At 36.6% G+C, this 27,214-nt stretch overlaps 1 protein-coding gene across 4 annotated transcripts in view; it reads left to right on the top strand.

Annotated features, from left to right (window-relative positions):
• AP3B1 (adaptor related protein complex 3 subunit beta 1) overlaps positions 1–27,214 on the top strand; it is a 154,467-nt gene that overhangs the window by 12,968 nt on the left and 114,285 nt on the right. For all 4 annotated transcript variants that reach the window (XR_008435467.1, XM_053968953.1, XM_053968954.1 and 1 more), the window contains exons 2-6: positions 377–452; positions 6,734–6,808; positions 13,352–13,447; positions 15,683–15,843; positions 19,264–19,330. Coding sequence is in view for 3 of the 4 variants with exons in the window: in XM_053968953.1 (XP_053824928.1) it covers positions 377–452; positions 6,734–6,808; positions 13,352–13,447; positions 15,683–15,843; positions 19,264–19,330 (475 nt within the window). In the remaining variant the exon portion in view is untranslated. The remainder of the gene's footprint in view (positions 1–376; positions 453–6,733; positions 6,809–13,351; positions 13,448–15,682; positions 15,844–19,263; positions 19,331–27,214) is intronic.

Genomic DNA, 27,214 nt, shown 5'->3' with positions numbered 1-27,214 from the left:
ATAAGCTGATATTATATTTTAACACAAACATGCCAACTTCTAGTTGTTGCATCTGGCCCTCCCTGGGGGACAAGGGAGAGCTGCATGCGTTGTTGGTTTAAACTAATCTCTTCTTGTGCTTTAAGATTTCAACCTTCGAGACAGGTTCAGCCAACAGCAGATTGAAGTTGCCTGGTCTTACATTGTTGTTAGAATCTGATACATTCTTTTCCCGAGCACTTCATTATACAGAGTGTTAGTAAATAAAATTTAAAAGTGGGCAAGATGGAGCAGTACTTCACCAAAAGTTGCTGAACTGATGCAAGAATATAAAAATGGTATTCTGGTTTCATTTTTTAGTTTTTCTAATTGATGTTTTATTGTATTTCTACCATAGAAATGAAGACCTAAAACAAATGTTAGAAAGCAGTAAAGATTCTGCAAAGCTGGATGCTATGAAAAGGATTGTTGAGGTATGTGATTGTTTTTTTGTTACTGTTTTTATTTGTTAGGGGATATGGGAGTTTATTATTATTTTTATTTCTTGGATGGGAATAATGCTTTCCTTTTACAGATTCTTCACCAGATTAGCACTTAAGTCTCTAAATGATCTTTAAAAGTTGTGGTGATGAGATGGTAAAATTCTTAACTTAGAATTTTGTGTAGAAATTGGTATATTTGGATATATGCAGTCACATGCTTTAAAAATATTTATATAACAGTGTCAATATGCCTGTGAACAATTATTTTCAGTGAGACTTTGAATAGGAAATGGCTCCTGAAGAGAAGCTTCAAATTCGTCACACTGGAAACAACAGAAATTTGCAGGAATAAAATGACAAGTTGCATTTACTATTTTTATTTTATTATTGTATGAGGTTTTTCTTTTTTGATTGAGCATGATCCCTGAATATTTGTTAACGTATTTCAGGTGAATGTGTACCCATAGAGGTGATTGAATAATGTTTAACACTATTATATGTTTAAACCCTATAAACAAAATATCATGAAGTTGATGGTATGCCTTTATTTCTTCTTAAAAGTATGGGAAGAATGTGCTACAGAAGATTGTTCAGTGTCCACCTGGCTTCTTTGTTTTGAGGCTTTTGAATTTGTTTTCTGTAATTGTTTTTTCAATCTACTCTGGATGTGCTTTTTTGTTCTGCTTGGTTTTTGCATACCTAAACCTGTCCAAGTATGTACCAAGGTGAGTAGGTACAGGTGGTGTCATGTGATCATGTTCTTTCCTCTGACTCCAGAGCTGGCTTCTTCTCCCTTTATGATTGTCCAGTGATGAGAATTTTACTCAGGATGGTTGTCTTTTTGCCTGTAATCCCTTAGTCCTGCCAGAGACACCATTTACCTGTGAGGTCTGGGTAACCTATCAACTGTAACTTCATAACATCTTTATTTGGATTGGGAAAGGTTTTTTTGATTCATCTCCAACCTGATGTGGGATTGCTCAAGGGTTTGACCAGTCTGGCATACAAATGTGCTGTTGCAAAAACACATAACTTTTATAAGGGCCATGGTAAACTTACATTCTTCTGCTTCCCTCAGAAAAGATTTTTCTTTCTGGTTATTACTGTGGGCAGGAGAGTTGTGGCAAGTTGCCTCTTGCTCCCTTGGTTTTCTTTTTTTAAAAGCTGGCCAAATCTTTATCTGCATTTGGAAACTGTTGAAACTGAATGTAGTTGTGTATGTATGTATATGGGGGGAATTAAAAAACATTAAATGGAATCAGCTTTAAATTTTAAACCAAGGCTTTACTGGGTTGGTTTTTTTATTTTCCTTTTTTCCTACAAAAATGTTGTTATTAGAAATGAGTGTGCAATGAGCAAGCTCTCTAATTTTAGATACCTGCTGCTGCTGCTTGAACATTCAAAGGAGGTCTTAACAGCTTCTTTAATTTCCTGGGAGTGTGTGATACCATGAAGCTGGAGATATGTAGTTAGCAGTGATAGGTGTGATCCTTGATGGACTTAGGCTGAAGTGATCAGGCTCAATAGGTCTTCAGAGGGAAGGCAGAATTTATTGGGCACATTCTTTCTTCTGCTCCCCCATTTTCCAATTCTGACAATTCTGTCCAGTTTCCAATAGCAGATTTCTGCCCTTTTTAAGTTCATGGTCCTTGGTTTCTGTTCCTGTTTTAAGCACTGTGCACTGCAGGAAGAGCACTACTTCCCCAAGGCAGTGTGCACTTTCTGATTTTTGGATGTTTTTCCCTTGCTCAGCTGCTGCTACTTGAAGTAGAAACAGTCTTCTAGCTTGTAAGGCTGACCATACTTAACCACAAGTGATTTGTTTGATTTATTGAATCCTCTGTTTTCAGTTTCTTTCATATCTTCAAGGTATTTGCTGTTTCCTCTGCTATGTTTAAAGTGTGTTTCATACCAGATAGCTGGCACCAACCTCTGGCTGACATAACAAACTCAAACAATGAGCTTTACAGGTCAGGACTGGAACATTGCACAGTATGAGTATGAGACCTTGTAATAGTGGTGATAATGTTCTTGTGGAGCTCAAAGGTGCTTTTGTGCTTACATACAGAGGGGACCTTACATCTCTCAGGGATGAGATGTGTTTTTCAGAGATGAAAGGTTTCCTCTAGCCTTATTATTACAGGGAAAAGGAACTCTGTCATCAGAGTATTGTTTAACATGTCTCACTGGAATGCTTATTTTCTAAGTTTTAGATAGCTGAAAAAACTTGCATACAGAATCCAGGACTTCTCTGCCCAACCTGTTCTACTGCCTTACCATCCTCACAATGATTTTTCCTAACATCAAGTGTAAACCTACCCACTGTCAGCTTAAAGCTGTTATCCCTTGTCCTATCATTACATGCCCTTAGAGAAGTCCCTCTCCAGCTCTCTTTTAGCCCCTTTTACATACTGGAAGGTGCTATAATGTCGCCCCAGAGCCTTCTCTTCTCTAGGCTGAAGCCTGTCCTCACAGGGACAAGCTCAGTAAGGTGTCCCTAACCACAGAAGGCAGGTTAGTCTTTAAGGTCCCTGCCAACCTAAACTATTTCGTATGACTATAATTCTATGATACCAGCAGTTATCTTAGTATATTAGTAGACTTTAAGAGGCTAAACCTTCATTTGTTCATATAGGTGTGATAGCAAAGTAGCAGGACAAGGCTGGTTATGGCACTTTTTGTGGTTGCTTCCTCCTTTAAGGTAGTTCGTGAACTTTCTCCTAAGGAGAAGGAGATTCATTGCAAACAAAACAAATCTGTCTTCCAGAGAGTGACTTAAAATAATATAGTTTCAAGCATAAGAGTAGTCCAATTTTGAGCTTCTCACTTCTTCTTTTATGCATGAAGGCACCTAAACCTACTTTTAGCTAAAATATGACTTTCATGGTCAATGACCTTTTTTTAAAATCAGTAGGTTATTTTGTGTGTTTCTTCCTTATATGCATGCAATAAAATAATTGCAGTCTTTGGAAGAATATGAACAACACAGCTGGTTTAGAAATAAATTTTTGGGTATACATATTCTACTATACGCATGAAAACATAAAGCTGATATTTCTTTCAAAACATTCACTGATATTACAGCAACCAGTACCATGGCTTGAAACCTGTTTGAATTTCTGGGGAAAAGTCAGTGAAATTTCATTCCTGAAGATTTTAGAGCATAAGTTTAGGAAACAGTCATGTGCCTATTTCCCTCAGGGGGTATCATCCATGTCTGTGTGTCTCTCACGTGTAAAAAAAATTAGTACATCTTGACATTACACAGCACTTCTGCTAGAATGAATGTTTTTGTGCAGAAACTCCAGGTGTATAAGACAACACAAATGGTGAATGTCTAGGTACAGCAACAAAAATGATCTGATAGACATTAGACTTGGAAAGAACCATTATGTTCTTTCAGGTTAACGAACCGTAAGCTAAGGAGGGTCTACACGAATTGCTATGCAATAATGAATCAAAATGCACTCTTTTAAAAGGCCCTAAATACATATTTACATGGTACACTGGAGCTTTTATGGTAGATCAATTAAATAATCCCAGTAATGCATAGAGTCATACCGTTACAGTCTATCAAGGAGGTCTGAAGATCATCCTTGTTTCTGAGTATTGTAACTTCTGTTGCACCAAGATAAGATGATAATTTTTCATTCTATCTTACTTCTCTGCAATATATCTTGTTGCTAAGTTCTACCTTGTAATTCTGAATTTGGCATTTATTGTGGAGACCCTCCAGTCCTGAAAGTAGTAAATTGATTTTAGATTCTTAGTTAAAAACCCCTTGGAACTCATTTAATGTGTTTGCTTTTTCACAGTGCTTTTCTCACTTCCTGTGTTTTAATACAGGTGCAATGAATAGTTTAAGATGTTAAATGGGCTAGATCAAAATGTCATGCTGGACAACTGCTCTTACTCCCTTTTGAAAGACTGAGTAATAGCTTGAACTACAGCTACCTTCTTCTTTCTGACATCCTCCTCCTAAGCTTCTCAGAATATGCAGTTTACTAGCTGTTTCCTGGCTTTGTGTGTTCTTGCTTTTGTTTCATGAGGGCCTAATTCTTTAAGCTTTTCATGTGTTTTATCAATGAAATACACAAACATCTGTGAGTTGAGAATATGAAGTTAAATCAGCTGTATAATGTGGAGTAATGGTTATAGACAGGAGTAACTGTAGCTGCAGAACTCTTGTTTCTTTGTTGGATCCCTGTGTATTGTTGTTGCTTATGTATGTTGGACCCCAATGGACATTGGTGACAAGAGGTGTTCCTCAGGGATCTGTACTGGGACCTATACTGTTTGATATCATGATTAATGACATAAATGGTGGGATTGAGTGCACCTTCACCAAATCTGCAGGCAACACAAAACTGAGTGGTGCAGTTGACATGCATGATGGACAGGATGCCATCCAGAGGGATCTGGACAAACTTGCAATGTGGCCCATAGCAATATCATGGGGTTCAACAAGGCCAAGTACAGGGTCCGGCCCTTGGGTCAGGGTAACCTTCAGTATCAGCATAGGTTGGTGGATTGAGAGCAAGGGATTGAGAGCAGCTCTGACAAGAAGGACTTGGGTGTGCTGGTAGATGAAATGGTGGTTATGAGCTGACAGTGTTCACTAATAGTCCAGAAAGTGTTGCCAGCAGGTTGAAGAAGACAATTATGCTCCTCTCTACACCACTCTCGTAACAGAGTCCTGACCTGAAGAACTGCATACAGTTCTGCAGGCCTCAGGACAGAAAAAACAGACACGTTAGAGTGGGTCTAGAGCAGGCCACAAAAAGGATCTGAGGGCTGGAGCACCTCCTCTGTGGGCAAGCTGAGAGAGTTAGGGTTATTCAGCCTGGAGAAGAGAAGGCTCTGGGGAGATGTTACAGCACCTTCCAGTACGTAAAGGGGGAGATGTTACAGCACCTTCCAGTACGTAAAGGGGGAGATGTTACAGCACCTTCCAGTACGTAAAGGGGTCTATAAGAAAGCTGGAGAGCGGCTTGCCAGTAGGGCCTGTGATGACTGGACAAGGGGGGATATTTTTAAGCTAAAAGACAGTTGATTTAGATTACATATAGGGAAGAAGATCTTATGATGATGGTGGTGAAAGGCTGGGACAGGTTGCCCAGAGAGATGGTGAATATCCCATCTTTGTAAACATTCAGTGAGGGGCAGCCTGATCTGTGAACATCTTGAAGATGTTTCTGCTTGCTGCAGGACTAGATGGCTTTTAAAGGACTATTCTATGATTTCTTAGTGAGATTTTGTGTTTTCTGATTAACTTGATGCTTGGCTGGCTGAATCTTGACCTTGAGCAAGACGCACAGATTCTTAGAGATGGGGATGCTCTGGATCTGTATCAGCAGCACTGAACTTGATGTAACTTGATGTAACATCATCCTGAAATTCCAGTATTTGCAGTTTAGACATAAACCACTTACAGACATTCTACTGGAATTATATCTAAGCAGAACATTGTGCAGCTACAGTGTATATGAAAGTTATTTTATTCCTTCTTATGTACCCGGTTTCCTACAAATAACTTCCTTCTTAAGCTGTTTGTACAAGAGCTGAGGTTGAACTGGGGTTTTGATGTTTATGATCTTTATTGTGACAGTTTCATTGTTTGTGACATGCCTTGCTCATGATCAAACATGAAAACTTTGTTTCAAAAAAAAAAATTGGTGGGTTGATTGATCTTGCTTTTACTGAGTGGCTTTTGTGTATTTTTTTTTTTTTTCTGTAGGAGTACTTTATGACCCTCTGTGTTTAACTTGCTATGGAAAATAACCATGTTTTGTTTTTTAAACTGTAGTGTTTATTTTTATTTTTCTTCTTGGTACTGCTGCAAGCCACAGATATTCCAAGGAAAAGAAGCGGGGCTTAAGCTTGTATAACTTTTGGATTTTGTTGGGTTGTTGGGTTGGCCTTTCCCCCCACCCCCACCTCCCAAAAGATCATTCTGCAAGGCTTTTTGGATTAGAAAGATCTTTGTTTTTAGTAATTTTGAAAGCATTAAAAATTATTTGCTGTCTTATATGTTAAAATCCAGTTCATGGATTCCACTCCAGCAAACTCATAAACACATAGCACCCAAGAGTTTTTACTATATGGATTGTATCCTGTAAGGTCTAGTAATTAACAAAACCCCACATCTTTATCCTCAATTTCATTGAAATGAGATTTGAAATACAGATCTGTAATAAAACAACAAACCCCAAACCACATTCTAATAAATTATATTGTTACATTACTAAGATTTGTCTCTTCTTTTTTTTCAGATGATTGCAAAGGGAAAAAATGCTTCTGAACTGTTTCCTGCTGTTGTGAAGAATGTTGCCAGTAAAAATATTGAGGTATTCCTCTAACTTGTTAAACATACTATTATGGAAAATCTGTTCATGAAAATTTTATCTAATTGTATTCGACTACAACATAACGCATTAAATCTCTAATATCATTAATGGAACTTTTTAGGAGTTTTTTTCAATAATGACATTATGTTAATAATTTTATGCATAAATAAAGGAAACCTGTTGGGTGATTTGGAGGAAGAAATAGTAGCTCTTTACATTTAAAAGAAAAATTACTTAATTTTAGAAAGTTTATGAAGTATGATGGTAATTGAGGAAAGTTATTGTAGTTCAGGATTTGAAGTGTGGTGCTTTTTGCAAAGATTGGGTTTGTGCTACGTTGTATTTTTAAACATTTGCAGATCAAAGCTGAAAGGTAATGTCTGGGTAAAAAAAAAAGATGTGTTCTTGCATCTGTATTGGGTGTTCTTAAACACACAAATAGCTTGCTTCTATATAATTTTTTTTGTTGTTGTTGTTTCTTGCAAGAAAGCAAGGGGAAAAAGTCCGTCTTGGACTCGTGAAAATTTAGATTTCCAGAATGCTAAAAAATTGAGGATTTTGTTAAATGATGATGTGTTTAAATCCACAGGGTTACTGTTGTATAACCACAGGGTGTATGTAGAAAATGTAACTCTGATGCTCACTAGCATTACTGTGCAAACACTGACGGCTTCCCTGCAGAAGTGTCAGAGTTATAGTCGACTTGACAAATAAGATTTTGATAAAAATATCATCTGTAAGTTTGTAGTTTGAGACTTCATGGTGTCTAACAATCATCAGTTTGATGAAAGTAGAGTGAACATGCAATGACTTTAGTTACTTCCTACTGTTCAGGATTGTAACTTTCAAAAAATGTGGGCAACAGTTGTTTGAAGTATTGGATTTTAAGGAGAGAAGTCATATAAATGCATACTTCAGTTCTTCCGTCCTCTTCTGAAAATGTGTACTTCAAGCTTTATTATTAGTGGGAACAATTTTTTTTTTTTCCCTGGCTTATGACACTAAAGATTTTATTTCTGATAATAATAGATTCAGCAAACTCCTTTCTCACTCTAACATGCCGTGATAGAATGGATGAAACATCAGTTTTCTTCTGTATTTACATGGATGGATAGTAATAGTCAAGTTTGAGTTTAATTTTAGCTTTAAAGAAATTATTTTTTTTTAGAAAACTTTGGGTTTTTTTGTTCTTTGAGAGAGTGGATTTATTTGGCCAAGGCCAAGTATTGATCTCTGGTAAGTCAAGGAGGTGTAAATGTGTAAAGATGCTAATTCAGAGTCTTTCAGGAACTTACTGTATTAAAATAATTTTAGAAGTTGTAATTGTACTTTTAGTAACAGGCAGTAAAAAGATGTGAATAAGAAATCAGACTAGTTAAATATTCTGTTCCAATGTAATTTATGTTTGTAAGTTATGAGTAGTCTTAAGTCAAACTTTAAACATGGAGACGTTACACAAAGAGGAGTGCCTTAAAAAATATTATTTATCTGGTGTTTTTAACTGTTAGGGCTGGAACCTCTAGCCTGATAGAAGCAAGATGTCGTGGTTTGACATGGAAGTGAATTTTTTCCAGGAAGTTGGGTCAAACCAATCAGTGGTCAGGTTTGGATATTGGCACCTGGAGTGACCACTGAAAGTATGGACACGCCTCTGAGAACACAGGGGGTTAAAAGCAAGAACTCCCAGGAGAACTGTCTCTTTTGGTTCCGGTCGTCAGAGAGTGCAGACTCCCCCCCCTGCCCAGCCTTAGGCTGGGTGGGGGAGGGGAAGCCACGCGGCCTTGTCCAGGTAGGCCGAGGGGGCTGAGGGTCTGGAACCCAGCCAGCTCCTGTGGACGGAAGGGTGGAGAGAAGCGGAGATGCCTTTGCCCCCCCCATGTGGGAAAAAGAGACGGAGAGCCTGGCGGCACCTGGAAATCTGCCGGCAGAGGAGAAGGAGAAGGGGGGGGAAATGCCCAGCGTGGGAGGCGGAATGCCGGACTGAGATATCGGCCGTCCAGGGAGTCTGAACTTTTAACCCTTTCGAGGGAATGAGGGCTTTTTGAAAGTATTACTCCTCCTTGATTTGTAGTGGAAGAGAGATAGTCCGGGACCTGAGATGTTAGAAGAAGAAATATTTAGGTGGGAGGAGATGATGAAGTAGCTTTTTAGCTGGACTTTTCTTGTTAGCCATGGACTGAACCAAAATCTCCTGCAATAGAGACTGCATTTTAGGGGGATGCAGTGGTGACCCAGGGAGACCTGTTTCAGCTTCGAACAGCACAAGAATGGCGAGAAACGAAGAGAGCTGAAGAGGGAATGGTGATACCCTCTGTCTTCGGGAAGAAGATGAGTCCTGTTTTTGGACCCCTCGGCCCCAGGGGAAAATGGGGGGGACTGTAGTCCCAGGATGAGAAACTGAACTGTTGTATCTTTGGGTCCGTGGCAAAGCATCCTTAAAGGAGCCCTATGAGCAGTCTGTCCATGCACGGTGGTGAGAGCACTGTGACATGGAAAGGAGAGTGTCACACTGGCAGATTTTTCTTCCGGGCGGTTGCCATGTGTGACATGGAAACACAGGGGGGCAGCTGTGTTTCCTGGGGGGCCTGTGGTGCAAGAGAGACTTCTCTCTCCCTTGATAGTTTAAGCATAGATTACCTGAAGGGTGGTAATTTGATCAAGAATCCCGGGTGATATTTCATGGCTGGGTGTGTTTGGAATTGGGAGGAGGAGGGGTGGTTTTAAAAGGTCTTCATCCTGGATTTAGTTTATGTGTTTTCTGTATTAGTAGTAGTTTAATAAAGTTTTTTTCCTCTGTTATTAAGCTTGTGCCTGCTCTGCTCTGTCCCTGATAACATCTCACAGCATTTATTTAGGGAAGGTGCATTTTCATGGGGGTGCTGGCATTGCGCCAGTGTCAAACCATGACACAAGACTGTCCTAGTTCCAGGCTTTCAGCCCAACCAGTAGTGAAGCTGAGCCTGTATCCCTGGTAGGTGTGCATATACACATAAATATTCTATCTGTACATATAAAGAACAAATATGTATGTACAGAGGCAGTCTTGTTAATTGTCACAGGGTATTCAGGTGAACACAAACAGTATCAGCAGCTTGGCAGTTCAAGATGGTCTGCTAGTGGGAATGTGTTCATCCACATGGAGTCTGCCCAATGTCTGGCCCATGGATCTCAGTCACCCCTGTTGATGGCACCTGGACATACAAGCCCCTAAGGCTGTAGTGCTTTCTTGTTTGCTGGTATAAACGTCTTTACACATATGAATGCCTCTAAACCAGGACTTTCCTGCTCCCTCATGGACTCACCCTTGGACACACAGGTGTGAGCACCTCTGCGCACATACAAGTGGACCTGGCCAGAACTTCCTTACTCCTCTACTATCTAAACCCCTGTGGTTGTACCCTTGAAGAGATGCACAAAAAAAACCACGGTTCTTGCCCTTAGAGACCCGGAGGCCATGGGCTTTCCTTGCAGCTGGATGGGACTTCACTGGTCTGTGGCATAGGCAGCTCCTCCTGTGGTCTGGCCCTTAGATGCTCATGCCCCCACCTACTTCCTTCCCAGACCACCTACTTGTCAGCTGGTGCAGCTTGATGCACTCGTACACCTGCACTCATTCCAGTTACTGGCACCACAGACACATTGGCTTGTGCTTGGTTTCACATATTCTGGTCTCTTCAATAACACACGTGCTCATGGGCCGTCTAGCCTGTGGGCCCAGCCCAGGTGTTGGCAGCCAAAACCTCACTTTTTCCAGATGCTGGCCACCCTAGACTTAGAGATCCCTATGGCTTGATGATGCATTGCAGTTGCTGGAGTCATACTTAAGTTCCCTCACTCTGGTCTCTCTAGTTGCTGGTGCCTGTGGCCTGACTGTAGTTGTAGGCAGGTAAATGTATCTTCACACCAAATAAAGAGTACTTCACTAAGGAAAACAGTTCAAAATGAAATTTAGTGAGTCAATGTAACAGATTATGCTATTCACATGCAGGGAACAGAAGGATAGATGTACCACTTATCAAACTGTTCAGCTGTCTTATCCCTGACTTAATCCTTTCTGGATCATGTAGATTTCCCTTGCTTCTCCTTCACTTAAATTCTTCCCCAGAACATCCCATATCTTGTCTAAAATACTTTTGATCTGTGTCCCATGTTTTTGTACATGTAAACACCTTCAATTTGAAAGGTGCTTTGGTCTTTGTTGACTCTTGGTGGTTTTTAACACCTGGACGTAGAAGCTGAGGTTCTCCTGAGGTTTTTCTGGGAGGAGTGTGACAAGGCATCCTTTCTCTGAGTCTTATATTTGTTTTCCCTCCTATTACTATGTTTCTTTCTGCATCTCTGAGCTGATGGTTCCTGTCATGGGCTTGGGAGAAACTAGAGCAGGGTGTTGTGTGCACACATTCCCCCATCCCCCTTGTGGGAGGGATGCTTTGTGGGTGTGAAAATGAGGTCTTATCACATAACCAAACATTATTAGTAGAAACCTTTCCCTGTTTATATTTTATGGACCTTTTCTTCTATTTTAAAACAAATAAACAGTTAGGTGAATTCACGTCATCATCTATGCTGTAGATAAACTTCCCTACTTGTTCATTTTCCCACCATTTATAACATATTTGTGCAGGAAGAGACTGTTAAACTAAAAAGAGATGAGGACGTTCAGTAAAGCTGTCTGATGAATTTCTTCATCAATTTGAGTTAGATGACAAATTTAGGTCATAGTGTTGGTGTACTTACAGCCATCTAGTCAGACCTTTTCTGTCTCAGGAATGTTTATCATTATCCATTTCTTAAGATGCTTTTGAAATTATGAGAAATTACTAGATTAAGTCAGATTCTTAGTACATTGATCCTGTTTCCTGAAAAAGTTTTGCCAAATTTTTCCCTATTTCTAAGAATTCTTAACCAAATCTGTCTGTAGAAGTTGCAGCAACGCGGTAGCATAAAATAGATTGGTTTATCTGAGTAACCCTGAGAGTAGCTCAGTTGGTTAGAGCATGGTGCTAATAACAGCAAAGTTGTGAGTTCCGTCCCTGTATTCATTGAAGAGTTGGACTCAATGATCCTTGTGGTCCCTTCCAATTCAGAACATTCTGCAATTCTGTGACTTTGTATCCATGTGAATTTTCTGCCCAGAAATGGCTGCTATATTTTTTTAAAATCAGGTCTCAGTGCTCTGATGCAGGAAAATGGAGATGAAGAAGTGGTATAACATGTTAATTTATTTGAAGAGATGCAAAGGGCATCTTATTGTTTACAGAAGTGCCTTATGATTTTTTTGTTGTAAGTGCATGCTGACCTCAGCTTGGTTATGTGCACTAAGTCATGAATGGTAAGGATACAAAAAGTGACCTAATAAATAATTGGTGGTATAGAACAAAAATAAGTCTTCATCAATAATTCATGGATTTTGATGTGCTTATATTGATAAATTAATTAAATAAATCTGCCTGTGTTCCTCAAGCCTAATGTGCCCCTGTTATGATTAGGTTTATAGAACAGAGCATTTTAACATTGAATGAAGGTAAATGGTAAAAGAATAGTGTAGTCACGAAGCTCTGAGTGCTTCCATTTCTAGTCACAGAGTGGTTTCAAGGAAAGGAGGCTTTCTTTGCACACCTGCAGTCATTCAGTGCACAGGCCTCTTGTGGTCAATGTTGATTGCTACTTCTCTATAGATGAACAAAAAAATAATTTAGTATGGTGTAACCTTCTGTGATTTAATATTATGGTTTTTTTGCCAGAATTGGCACAAAGATAGATCTTCTGATAGTAGCAGTAATTATTAGCACAGCTGTAGTTGAGGGTCTTTCAGAATTTTCTATTATAAACCCCAACAATCAGTTTACTACTCAAATGTAAAAAATGTTTTCACTACTTCCTGGGTATGAGGGGTAAAGTGCACTAAATTGAATACCCTCTTCCCCAAAATCATACTGAGGTTTTCTTAATCTTTGGACATTGCATCCTTTGCTTATCTTGCATCTTTTGAATGCTTGTAGTCTCACGCAGGTGAGATTAACATCCTTTGTTTTCATCGAAGATAAGTACTCGTTTAATCAGATTAGAGATGGGTAAGTTACCACGCATATTCACTGAAAGCTGAAAAGTTATATTCAGCTGAAAGTTATATTCACTTTCAAATGTGTTAAAGTAATTTATTTTGAGTTTCAGGGTAAAATAAAATTAACTTGTAATTCTTGGCTATTGCACTTTAACCTATTTTGTATAAGGAAAAAAGAAGCGTGCTCAAGTGATCAGTTTCTTTATGTCAGCATCTTAGATTATTATATCCTTAATTTACTAGTTAATAATATAAAGCAGAACTTCGTGTTACTAGTCTTCATCTGTTTCATTAATTAGGTAGCATTGCAGTGCCTCAGGTGTTTCATAAGACATTGGGAGAAGCTTGTGAGTGCCCTGGGATCTATTAGCTTTTTCTTCAAAAAAGAAAATGTTGATAAAAATGTGAAACCTAGAAGGAAGTTTTATAAAATTGTAAAACTTTCTCGTGGTGCTATTCACTGTGTTTTTTCTTTTCAGATAAAAAAGCTTGTGTATGTTTATCTGATGCGCTACGCAGAGGAGCAGCAAGATCTAGCATTATTGTCCATCAGTACTTTCCAGCGTGCTTTGAAAGTGAGTGACTACTAAATAACATTTTATAGGGAATTCTGAGCTGGTAGCACAAAAAAAAGTATATCTGTGTAAGTGTAGTATGGTTAACTACACAGAGAGATGTAAATATCTAAATATGTAAATATCTACATCTGCTAGGATATTTCTAAGTTACATGATTGACATATTTTTTTTCTGCTACCTCAAACCTTGTCAAGCAGCTAAGTAAGCCTGAAAGAAGTAAAATTGCATCACTTAAGAAAAACAGCAGAATGGTGCTTTCAAATCCACATGCCAAACATTTAATTTCTGAAATTACTTTTCTCATGGAAAAAAGACCCCATTATTACTACGAACCACCGATGTTCCTTTTAGTTTATGTAAAAGAAAGAGCTTTGTGTACTACAGAGAAGTGAAACATAAGGAAGACAGTAGTACCTAAATTAAAATATTCAGTGTCTTGCACATGGTACTTTTTCATTAAAAGCACTGACAAAATAGCTTTTTATACTCTTTTATTTCAAATGAGGTAACAATGAGAAATGGCATTAGACAGCAAAATTTAGGATTGCCTTTGAAGTGTGACTGTGGAGAGAAGAAAGATTTATTAAGATTCTATTCTGAAATTTGGCCAGTTTATATAATAAGAAAAGATTGGGTTTTTTGTGTACCCTTCTTATACTCTAGGCTCATTTCTGTCATTTCTGTTACTTAACCCACACTTTGCATCTCGTTGGAAAATGTTACAATTGGAGCACCAATTGTGCAGCTGTAGGAGGATCCCACATCAACTAGAGTTTTCTGCCCCCTTCCCTTGAACTTTCATCCCGATGTCATATGTACTGCCTTCACTATCTCTGACTGCTGTGAAAAGCTAGAATTAAAATGACTTTGTATCCAATGTTTTTTGTGATATATGTATACAGTGAACATGCCTCATGGCATAACTCTTTTAAAAGCTGTGGGTAATGAGAGCAGAGGGAGGAGTGATAATGCTGTGGCTGAGTAGCAAAAAAAGAACTGGTGGTGTGCCAAGGGGGTAGACACCAAACCAGTGGAGATTGTCAGCAACTAAAGAAATGACTAAGCCTGTTATGAAAGGTAGGTCTCTATTCTTTTTTTTTTTTTTTTGTAGTGTTTTGTTTCTCATTTTGTAATGATTATAATTTGGCTTTATGTGTGGAGATTTTTTTTTTACCTCCCTCTATCGAAGGAACTTTTTATTTTAAACTTAAGTGGCTGCAGATGAGCTTCACAAACTCTGGTAGGAACAAGATATTTTTCCAAAAACAATCAAATAAAGGGCTTTCACCATCTAGATACTTACTACTTAGAAGCTTCTAAGATGTAAGGATTTTGAGATCTTAGATGAATTGATAATTAGGCAATACCAGTCTGAAAATATATGTTGCCAGCTCTCAGTCCTTGGAAGAAATATTCTTCGGGAGGTTACCTTCTGGCAAGACACTGTACAGTATAATGAATTACTGATGCTACAATTTCACTTTGCTAGTTTTCAGGGGATTTAGTACTTGATTAAGCAACATTTTTCCCTTGTGTTCCAAGCCCATGATTAATGGATAAAGTTTACATAATAGTTCATCCAAATACAGATGTGTTGGATCTCCAAGTTAACTCTAGTATTGTAAAATTGACCAAGAACTGGGGCAGAAGAAGAGAGGATAAGAAATAGAAAGAAGTCTCAAAACATTTACCCTAATATTTTGACATGTTCTTTGAAATTGTTTTTGTTACTGGCTTCAGTCTATATCCTGCAGCAAAGCATAAAATGGATATTTTGTCAAGCACTTGAATGGGAATGTCACAACTGAGAACAACATTTTTATCTGACATTTTGTGAATACAACTAATAAAATTGAGTTAGTGTGTCTCTCAGAATATCTGAATTCCACTTGAATTGCAGCAAATGTATCAGATTATTAAATAAAATATTCATCTTTTTTATCCATAATTAACATATTTTGTCTGGAAAATTGCATGATGTTAATGTTTTCCTTTGTAAAATTTTCATATTTTATAGTGTTTAATGTTCTCTTTCTTTATTTGTTTTACTTTTTTTGGTTTTGGAAATTTCTTTGTGTGAAGGAATTATTAGCATGGTCTTCACTTGCAAGTCTGACTTAGATTTACATGTTTTAATGTGTTGTCACTAATTAGTGTAAGCAGAGCAGTGTATTTAATTATTTGTTACTGCACTATCTTATTTTATTTCTCCCCTTCACTCCTGTTCTTTAGGATCCTAATCAGTTAATCCGTGCAAGTGCTTTAAGAGTTTTATCCAGTATACGTGTCCCAATCATTGTTCCTATTATGATGCTTGCTATTAAGGAAGCCTCTTCTGATTTATCTCCTTATGTGAGAAAGAATGCAGCCCATGCAATCCAAAAACTGTACAGGTAAGTGATTCTGGCAATTACCGAAAAACAGTTTGCAACAGTTGTGGGCCATGCTTATAAAGACTACTGTGAATTTAGCATGTCTCAGATCCATTTCTTTAAAAGTATGGGATGGGTGTAGACATTCTGTCACTCCACTGGTTTGGTTGTAATTCAAGCAATTCTCTTGATTGCTAGACTTAGCAGGATAACTATAAAGAAATACAAAAAGAAACTGATACACTATCTTTTGTTTTTTAAGATACTAGTTATTTTCATCTATATAACAACTGTTTTGATGGGTATTCTTAGAATCTATGAATTCACTGTTTTCAAGTGTGTATCTTTCATCCTGAAGCATTTGCCTGAAGGTAGTTTGCAGCACGTGTGACAAAAGAATGCTAACTTCTAGAAATTTTATCCGTGTAAGTCCAAATCTTTCAGATCTTCCTACTTCATAAATTCTTGCTTTGTAGGAGCTCTTATAAAAGTGTGGGTACTGGTTTGCAGAGATGGAGTCAACCTGTACCTTTGCAAAACATTTCCAGGCATTTATTCTACTACTTCACTTTTATTTCATCTATGCCAAAAAGTGGAGGTTGAGAGATGTTAGAGGTTCTGAATCAGGTAAAAAACACAGTAACAGAATCTGGAGAAACTGGCCTTACCTCCTTTTATTTTCTGTGTATTCTTAGTGGTAGTAAAATGGACATGGAGCTTACATAACAAAGGAAAATTAGTGAAACTGATATTCTGTTTCCTTAATGGTTCAGAGGGCCTCAGAGGGTGCATCCTTCAAAAGCTCTCTTCATGCAAGTGTCCTAGGTATCATGATGCAAGATTTTGATCTACTATAGCTGGAAATTCCTCCTTACTTGGACTAGAATAAGCTTCATGATTACTACTGAGTGGAGCTGCAGCTAAATATTGTGTCCTTAGTAGTAGGATTTGGGAGCTGTTTATAAAAAGCATGTGAACTTTTATTTTCACATTTTCAAAACTTACTAGTACAAATGCTGTATCGCATAGTGCTTGTTAACCATGGAACCGAGGGAGAGAGTATAATTTTCTTGGTCACTGGAGCAAGCAGCAGTATTGGAAACTGGTGAAGAGGCTATCAAATTAACCTGCCCACAGGCAGACCCATTCGGCTTGGCAGCAAGTAAGAATAGGTAGTAGATAACAGGCCATCTTTGTATACTTTGTTTAAAAAAGTTCATGACTGATAGCTAGACAATTCTGCAATACTGATCAAACATTGGTGGCAAGACTGACTATTGGCCTACTGCAACAAGTAGGTAATTTCAGAATACTTATTTCTGAGTTGGTCAGAATCAGAATCCAGAAGGGGATGGATTTTTTAAGTAAAACTCAAGAGTTAATACACTCTCCTACATCTAGCTACTCCATCTTCTGCAACCATTTGAGTAAGAAGTAGTAACAGTTTATTCTAATATGTCTGTATGCTCCATTTGCTTTTTGGTTTTCCCAGCTTCTCTACCTGTTTGATAGTTTTGTATTACAGTTAGTGCTCTAGTCAGGGTTCTGGATGCAAGTTTGATACTCCAGTCTTCCCTATATTTAGTGTCATGGTGTTTGGATGGATGTCTGCCCTAGAAGATCTTGTTTATTAGCAGTTCAGTCAATCCTAGCAGCAGGAAGCTTACATATCAAACAAAAAAGATTTCAGACATGGTCTGAACAGCATTGGACACAAATGTTACTGTTACACAAGTGCATTTGTGTCAACATTTGGACACAAATTCATTTGTGTCAACATTGCCTGGTATGTTGAAGTAATTTCATCACTGAAGATGTCAGACTTTTTGCTTTCTTCATTTAAGAGTGCATTTTAAAGGTGTTAATAGTTTCTGTTTATCAGTTGAAAACTGTACTGTGTTTGCAGTGATGTTTGGAGAAGGACTATTTCCCATCACTAGTATTAGTAGGTTCCATAGTAGTACTAGATGTCATAATGAGAGGAAATCCCAGACCTCTTTAGCCTCTTATTTTCTCTTTGTAAACAGTCCCTTACTTGTCTTAAATATCAGGACAGTGGAAGGGGAGGAATCTAAATTCATTTACTGGATGCCTTTCTGAAGACTTTCTTGATCACATAAAGAAAATGGTTTTGCTCAAGTTTTTTAGCTTTAAGTATTCCTTTCTCTCTAAATTTTCTGCCAATTTTTAAAAATTTGAAATAAAACCTTTTGAGAGATTTTTGGCTATTCCTGTGAAGGTTTTGGTCCTTGACAGATGATCCAGTAAAACTCCTCTTACAAAAATAGGAGTTGGAATAAAAGGTGGTCATGAAAGTACTTATGGAACAATGTACTGTTGTGTTACTTATGATGATGGTGGCTTCTAACAAAGTTTTGTTATGCATTTTGCATGTTCTGATGTTGCTAGGTCTTAGAGCCTTAGTGAAGAAGTACTCAGCCTGATAATGACTTTGTGAATCTGTACCTGGAGGGATATACTGTGCATTAGGGCAGCCTATCACTCAGCATTAAAACTGAAGTATGCAAAAATGACCGAATACTCTCTCACTTATCTGTAATTGTATCCATGTTGAAATGACTTTTCAAAGGCATAGAACTATACATCTCTAAGGGTCTTTGAATTCACTCTCTATTTTCTTTTGACGTGGCTTTAAATTCTTCTGTGCAGTATAGATCCATGAAAGGGAAGCAGCTGGAGTGAAAAGTTTGTTCTTACTTGCCTAAGAAGCAAGTTTGACAATAGTGGATATCTGGCAAATTTTTCTCTGCTCTTGTAATGTGAAAAAATGCTACAAAGGTTGTTGCTTGCAACTTCTGCTTTTCCTCTGCTTTTGCTATTTACATAGAACTTCAAACACTTCTATTTTGCATTAACTTGCACACCAGCTTTGTATAGGTACACTTGAATACAATGTCCACATTTTTGAGTTCCAATACTTCTGACTAAAGTTAGTGGTTAACTTAAAAGTGATTGAAGTGTCTTACTCAAAGCTTTGTGTTGATAATTAGATAATAAAAGTATGAATCTTCTTTGCCCTGATGTTCATTCACTATTGAATTACATTCATGCTGAAATTAATTTCTGCAAGAGCAGTGAGAACTTTGTCATGTAACATCTGAAGTTCAGTCAAGTTTTCTGTGATGTTGGTTAGCCTGTCTTAATGTTTCTTAGATCCTAGGACTTTTAAGAGTTTAAGTTTCCTATAGAACACACATAAAGGGTATAAGATAAAATTATATTTTTAATTTAGTTTTATACTCCTAACCTACTTTCAGTCAAGTTCTTTTACAATGCGTTCTTTGGAATACTTGATTTTTTTGGAAGTGGTTTCTTCAAAGTTCTTTGTTCCTAGTTTGTCTAAAGGTCAAAAATCAAACCTGCTTTAATTTTGGATATGTCTGACCAAATTAGATAAGATAATTTTATTTTTCCTTCTAGTCTTGATCCAGAGCAAAAGGAAATGTTGATTGAAGTGATAGAAAAGCTTTTGAAGGATAGAAGTACGGTAAGAAACAGATTTGTGACATATACATATATTTTTATAGAGTTTACTCCTGAGACTGTCGTTCAGCAGTAATACACTTTCCTAGCCCTTGCCAATGTGATTTTGTATGTTTTTAGATGTAAGTATCATTGTGTATTTATGCATTTATAGTATGACTATAATAGTGACTGTCATTTAATAAGATGTTATTTTACTTGCATCATGAGTCTGTTAATTAATGTTTTTGTTAGCATGTGTTTTATGTATGCTTCTTTAAACTTTATTTTGAAAATTAAAGTTACATAATATGAATCGGTGTGTATGTGTGTTTATAAATTTTCATATGCATATTAGTTTGATAATTTCAGTTAGTTTGTAGTAGTGTAGGAATAAATTACTTGTGTATGGTGTACAAGTGTGCCTATTGACATCCATCTATTTTGCAGTGTGCCTAGTTGTTAAAAAATTATATTTAATATGCAGTTTTTTGTTCTTGCCAGTATCTCCATTTCCACTCTGGTAAATAAGAGATGTTCTGGCATAATTTCTGTAAATTTAACACTCCTGTTATATTTAACCTGTCCTATGCAGCTACAGATTTTCCATATGTACTCCTGGATGTCTCACAATCTTTAGTTTGTTTTATTTTGCAAATAAGTTTCCCACTTGTGAGTTAGAAAGGTAATTGACCAAAAGACTCAAAGTTAGATTTCAAAGAGGAACCAGATTTGTGAATTAAAACATTACCATGTTCTTCTTGTTCAGATCACTAATTTAATGAATGAAATTATTTTTGACTAAGTGAAAGTTTTACTAGGTACCAGATAGTGTGTTGCTTCATCTGCTATTTTCCAAGTGTTTTTGTTACACTTATGACTGTATCCTCCAGGATACAGTATCCAGGACTGCATCCTGTTTTATCACAGTCAAGGTGTTCAGAGCATAAAAGGTGCTGTTGGCTAAAAGACATCCTGTAGCTGCCACTGAAGGGTTACTGAAAGATGTGTGTTAGAGCTTAGTGACTCAGCAGACAGTAAATCAGTTAGGTCTCCTGACTGCATCTGTGCTTGGTTTGATAGAGGCCTTTGAGCTTGTGTGAAGCTGCACCTGCAGTGGTTCTTTCTGTATTTTATTTCATGGTTCATGCTCACGGTATACATGCAGTCTGTGAATGTGGGATTAGGTTGTTAGTACCAGTGGAGGAATAAAGGGCTAAAAACTACCAAAAGAAGTAAAATCCCTGAGTTTGTACTCTGTTTCCTAGGCCTTACAGCATATAGTAAATGGTTATCCCATACTTAACAAAAATAGTATAGAGAAGGTTTGGATCTTTTATCTCCTTGGAATTTGGAATTACTTATAAGGAGATAATGGGCTCATTGCCTATTGGGCTCATACACTGTGTATTGGACACCATACTTATAAAGATACCAGCTGAAGCAATAGCTGAAAATGATAGACTAGACTTAGGTCTGCTGGATTTGTTTGGAGACCTACTCGGTCTCAAACTAATTTAACTGCTACAATTTTTTGCTCACTCTGATCCCTCTTTGTCTATTCCCTTGTGAGACCCGATTCCAATCTGAGCTGACATCTCAGCTTCAGAAGTCTTACTATTTTGGGAACTAATATGAAGACTAATTATTTCAGAAAGAAAACATACAGATCTCTCTTTAAGTCTCTCTGCATCTAAGTGTGCTCTTTCACCCCAGACTCCATAGCTTGTAGTGGTCTAAAATGGATCAGTATCTATTTAATCTTTCATAACTTTGGGAGGACTACTCTAGCATGGCAAAGCTTTATCTTAAGTAGTTATCTTTTGTCACATACCACTGGATGTTTCCAGAAGGCTTCCACATTTACTAACAGGACGTGCATAGTGTGCAAGTGTTTTGTTAGCAGGTAACTCCAATCTGAATAAGCTTATTCTTTGCCCCTAACTGGAAAACAGCAATTTGCTCACAGTGGGGAAATCAAGAGTGCCATTTGTAGCTAGATTCATCCTTTAAAATTGGAGGAGATGCAGCTGCTTAAGGTGGTGGTCCTTAAGTACAGGTGTGTACATATGTGTACATAAAGGCTGGCAACTTTATAGGTTTGATAAGGCTGTATCCTAGGGAAATTCGTGTTAATTTGATTAATCTTTTTGAATTCTTTGAGGGAAGCTTAACTCCATACATTTAGCCTAAAAGAGAAAGCTCCTTCAACATACATAAAAAAATCAAACACTTTAGAAAGTAGTTTGCAATCTTGCTGAAGAAAATTAGGTCCATTTGGTGCCATAGGAATTCTTCAAATTGTAAAATAATAGCTTTTGGTCATAGACTTATGCAGTGCCTGTATTTGATTAGTGGAATGTGTCAGCTTTTTGCAGCTCCTGTTGTCTGTTTGACAGTCAAGGTGCCTGAAATCTGTAGGGTGATAAGGTGGAACTAGAACCACAAATGTTTGACACTGATCTTTGGATTCCTTCTACTTAAATGCAGAGCTGTTCCCTTACATTAATATTAGTTGTCATCTCCTGCTAGCTCTAATCTAATGTCAGCAAATCAGTTTGTTCATTAAATAGTTTTTTTACCAGAGTGGGAGAGTCCTACTGACTTTAGTTGAATATCAGTGGTTTCCCACTTTTTTTCACTTGATGGAAATGTCAAGTTACTTTTGGCACTTCTATGTACTTAAGGGCTGATAATTTTCAGACAAGCCATAGTATGCTGTGTGTTGACCACTGGATCTGAGATAATCCACTGTTGATTGATTATTGGTTATTTTGATTATAATTTTTAAAAATATTTTTTCTTTTTAATTAGTTTGATATTTTTTTTTTAATCCATGTTTGGAGGGAGAATGTAATTAATAACATTAACTATGTATATAACAGTCTAATATTATTCGGGTGATATTTGGTACTGCACTTTAATGAGAAGTAAACTTTACTCAAAATCTGTATATTTTCTGTAGCTATTTGACCTCAAGCAGGATTTTTGAAATTTACTGGTGTAATCTCTATGTTAGAGATAGAATAGCTAAGAAGTATAGATGCCTCTAAATTTCTGTAAACCAGGAAGTTTTTTCAGAGAGAGCATGCTGTTGTATGTTATTAATGCAGTTTTTGTTGCACAGAAAAGACACAATGTATTTCAATTAGCCAGAGTAATTTTACATTTGAAATAGCAAGACATTATCTGGAGGGGAATTTTACTATTATTAGTAAAATTAAGTCCTTTTTTAGACAGTATAGGATGTGTTTATTTTTTAGATCTCAATCAGTAGTGAATTTTAATATAAGCTGAGGTAAGCAAAACTTAAAATGAGATGAGATGTAACCTTAACCCAGCACTTCATTAAAATTTCTGGTGAGATAAATGAAAAATCACTCTCTCCTAGAGTGTCTTAACACAAAGATTCAATTAAAACACAAGCTCTCGGTTAATCTAAAATGCAAAATCATCAAGTGCAAACCATTGTTAACGTACCCTCAGGGGTAGCTGACTTGGAATTAGAATCTGTCAACAAATTTGTGATTTTTTTGCAAATGTATTTATATTTTAAACAGATAAGATGTTTACAATTATTTTTACTATTGAGGCTTATAAACTCCTAGTTATGTTTTTACCCTTGCTTTACATGTACCTCACATTTTGATAAGCAGGTACAACAGCATGAATACCTGCTCCTTTTTTTTTCCTAGTAATTCTAGATAGTTGAGCAGCTGATGCAATTTTATGTAGAAAGGAAGGTAAGAGCATGCTTGTATTCTATGCTAAAATGATTTTCTCTGAAAGTAATATGGCTAGTCATCTGTGAAAGTTTAACTGAGTATTTTAGAGCAAACTAGTTCCCTTTTTTTTTTAGTCGATTCTGTATTACTTCACTCTAGTTCTCTTTTTTCTATTCAGTGATAACCTAGCTTAGACGCATAGGGTTTAAGGCAAGATTTGTTGCAAAAGTTTCTTTTGTAAGAAAAAGATACTGTGAAGACTGTAGTTAGCAAACTGTGTGTTTTACGATGCTGTGTAAACAATGGAAATCAAGTTCATTAACGATATTTGAGTTATAGCAGGTAAAAGAAAAATAAAATCCATGTTGGCATTGAAAAGGAATTATGCCTGTTATCCAAACCTGTAAAGCAAAAAGAACTTGTGACTTGCATTCTACAGGCTAAATTAAAGTATCCCAAGTGTATTAAAAACTTCATCAATAAAGGAAAGGCAGGATGTAGTTGGGATGTAGTTGTATGGATGATGGGTATATTAAAAATGCCCAAATTTATTGCTGACTTACATCTGTAGCTTTGATCAGATTTTATGGGTACATACCTCTGTTATAATTAATTTATTATTTTGTACTGGTGCTATAATTTTCTATTAATAATAATGTGTAACTTCGTATTAAAAACATTTTGGGGGTGAAAAGACCCTATGCAAATATGTCAGTGTAGATGCAAATATGTGAGCATAGAGATTTCTTTTTGCAGACTGCATGGCTACCAGATGAAGTGCAGATTTTTTCTCAGTGACGTTGCTTTGATTAAAAAATCATCCTAGGAATTGGTGATGGCTTTGTGATGAAGATCTTGCTCTTACACTAAAGCAGTGTATTTGGGCATAATGGGGAAAGAAAGCTGGGTACTCTTTTAAACAGTAGTCTTCAGCTGATAATGCAATATTTTAGTTTAGAACCCAGATGTGTGGGTAAGACCATGTTTTCTTAACTTATTGATTTTATGATGGTAAATGCTTCAATTTTGTGGAAAAAATTACTGAGTTTGTGCAGATGTTTTGTTGTGATAGATCTATTATCCAGCTATTAGAAGATAAATGACTGATCTTTTCCACTTTCCTTGCCTCGAGAAAATTGAAATAAGAAGGGGAATATCATTTGGGTTGTATGATTAGGGCAGGTGGGGTGGCCATTAATTTAAGAGAGAAGAATCGTGGCAGCATGGACCAACTTGCACTGTATTATCAATCAAACCTCGATGCACTTCTTGTGATGACCCAGCAGTCTCAGGTTTTCACAGTGTTAATTAGAATTCATGACAAAATAGATGCAAGGAAACGTTTTGTACCCTTCATAATTTTATAGAAAATTTATTGTTATTAGAGGAACCATTTGCTTAGTGTGATTTTTTTCATTACCAGCTTGTCAACTAGCATAGATAATCTGGAGAAAATATGAACTCCATAGATTGGGTGTCACTTTTGTTGATGGTTCCTATAGTTTACCTTGGAGCACAGCTAATGGCTGAAGTTCATAGCAACAGCACAGAAAAATGTGGCACCTAGTGGAAGACAAATGAACTATGTTTATTGCTTTAATATAAAAAATACATAAATGGAAAGCAGCATTTGAATTTGATGAGCTCATTGCTAGTTTTGTTGGAGTGATTTATATTTTCTCCTTATACAAAAAGCTACTATTGACACAGTGAGATGGAAATTAACTGACTGTTTTTTAGAAACTGATATTTTTTGGTTTTATATTCTGATTGAATCATTTTGCTTTAATTTTAAATACTTTTATGGAATGTTGAGCATTTAATAAACAAAGATTATTAGCTGTTCCACTGATGTTTAGATATATAGTAGGATCATACTATAGGGGAAACAGTGTAGACTAGAAAATAATCTCTTGTTAAGAAAGCCTTAGGAAATTTTCTCAGAGAAATATGCTTGTTACCAGTGCATTTTCAGTCTGTCACATTCTTACTTTTCTTTTTCCACTTTAAAATGAAAAGCCAAATTTTAAAAATACAATAATGGGGAGAGAGGCATGATCTTAATAATGTTATAATGAATGGCAATTCTTATATTAACTTGTAAATCTGGGGACTTGCCACGGGAATAAAATGCTTGTTTATCCAATGCACCTCTTGCATTTCATAGCATAGGTTAAATTTTTTTACTAATGTATTTTTAGTGTTCACAAGTGACAACATGATCATTGTAAACTTGAGTAGGAGATAAATGTAATTTGAAATAAGTAATTATTTAGAATTCCTGCATTCCATTTTGACTCTTTCTTTGTATTAAGTTGTGTTTTATTCACAGTAACTGAGCTTTTAAAAAGCCATCAGTGTTTATAGGTTATATTCTCAGTTTTAAATTATCTGAGTTAGTGTTATATGTATTTTTTGTCAGCTTTCAAGCTAAATCATATCCAAATGAAAGAGAAATAAAGCAAAATGTGTGTACTGAACTACTAGTAGTAAAAGACAAGGGTGCTCTCTGTAGAATTACTGTTGGAAATCTGTGTCGACCTTCACCTATGAACCTTAAAGGGTATTTTTAACCATTAGACTGTGACTATTCTGATGGTCATAAACTGATGTGTGTCTATCTCTCTTGTCTCTGATACGAAACAGTAACCTGCAAGTAGTCTCTCTGTATGGTCTTAAAGTTGTTATCTCTTTATTCTAAAACTTCAAGACTGTCATATTGTCCTCTGCAAGCTGACCTTAACTGTAGTTCAGAGCTCTGCATTCTGATTAAAAAACTTCGCACTTTTCCAGTGGGAAAGCTTCTCATCTTCTGTGGCCTAAATGAATACCTTCTCAGGACAGGTCTGGGATTAAGCTCTACCTTCTGCTGAGCTTTGAACACCCGCCTTGGCATTAACTCTCCACAGTTTTAAATTACAGATAGTTTACTGATGCAGCACATTATTAAGAGAACTAAAGAAATTTTAGTACAACAACAGATAAAAAAAAAGCTTTTGTTTTTATGATACAGCAAATTATTTTAGATGTAAAGTGTATTTAGTTCTATCAAATAATCAGATTTTGATCCCTGGAATGAGTTGCATTCTTGTTGGGACCAGCACGTACCAGTATGTGGATGAGGCTGGAGACAATAAATGCAACTTCACGTTTATTCTTATTGGTAATTCATAAAATCCCCACAGAGCCTAAGACTTGTTTAGCATAATAGCAAGACTATCTTCTGAGCTGTTTTCTTTCAATTGTAGTGTTGAGCGCATACTAATAAACCACATGTCAGCCAAATACAGGGAGAAAAATGTAACATATGAATATCATTGTATTTAATATTTCTCAAAAAGTACCATTTCAATAAACTGCACTTCTATTTAATTGCTTACTTTAAGTCATTGGGGAAATTATAGAGGTTGAAATGCAGATCCCTAGTGCTTGGGTAGAATATGACATTAATTTGCTGCCAGAAGGCTATACTGCATGCATGCTAACTGCATACATATCAGCTGCTTCATATAAAGTATCATCATTTTAGTTATTTGACTTAACATGTACTCTGACACAAAACAAATCTTAATTAAAGCAATTAGAAGAGAAAGAACACTAATCCTAGGCACATAATCATATGTCCTTATAAGGCATGGTCAGCTTTTGATATTTTCTTGCAGTTAAAGTAACAGTAAAGTAATTCTCTTGCAGTTAAAGACAGAATTTTAACTGGAACTCAAATATATATTTCCTTCCCATTATTTTAAGAGAAAACAGCCAGGCAGAAGTTTTTAATAATCCTTGAGGTATTAGAATGTTGATAATCTATTTCATTTTCTCATAAAAACAAAGCTGATTTGTAGTCATAACACGATGATCTTTATGCATGAATAAAGAGATATTTCTTATGAAGGAAAAATTGTTTGAGAACATAGCAGGATATAAATGGTGCAGTCTTGCAATTATGTAACTGGAAGTGCTACAACAACATGCAGAAATTATTTGGGTGGGAGAGGGGGAGAGGAGTGTGTTCATGAAACTCTAAATATAAAATTTTCTGTGACAGTTAGTTTTGCCATATTGAGAGATAAATTTGAATTCCAGTAATGCCCAGGGAACTTGGCCCAGTTCTTCTTTACTTTGACCAGGCTAGTGTTGATAGAATCCCAAAAGATCTTGCTGGGCATATGTTTTACTTCTTG

This window comes from Vidua chalybeata, chromosome Z (genome assembly GCF_026979565.1).
Source record: "Vidua chalybeata isolate OUT-0048 chromosome Z, bVidCha1 merged haplotype, whole genome shotgun sequence".
Lineage (NCBI taxonomy): Eukaryota > Metazoa > Chordata > Aves > Passeriformes > Viduidae > Vidua > Vidua chalybeata.
Note: the sequence above shows the minus strand (reverse complement) of the source record. Positions and strands in the feature narration are given on the sequence as shown.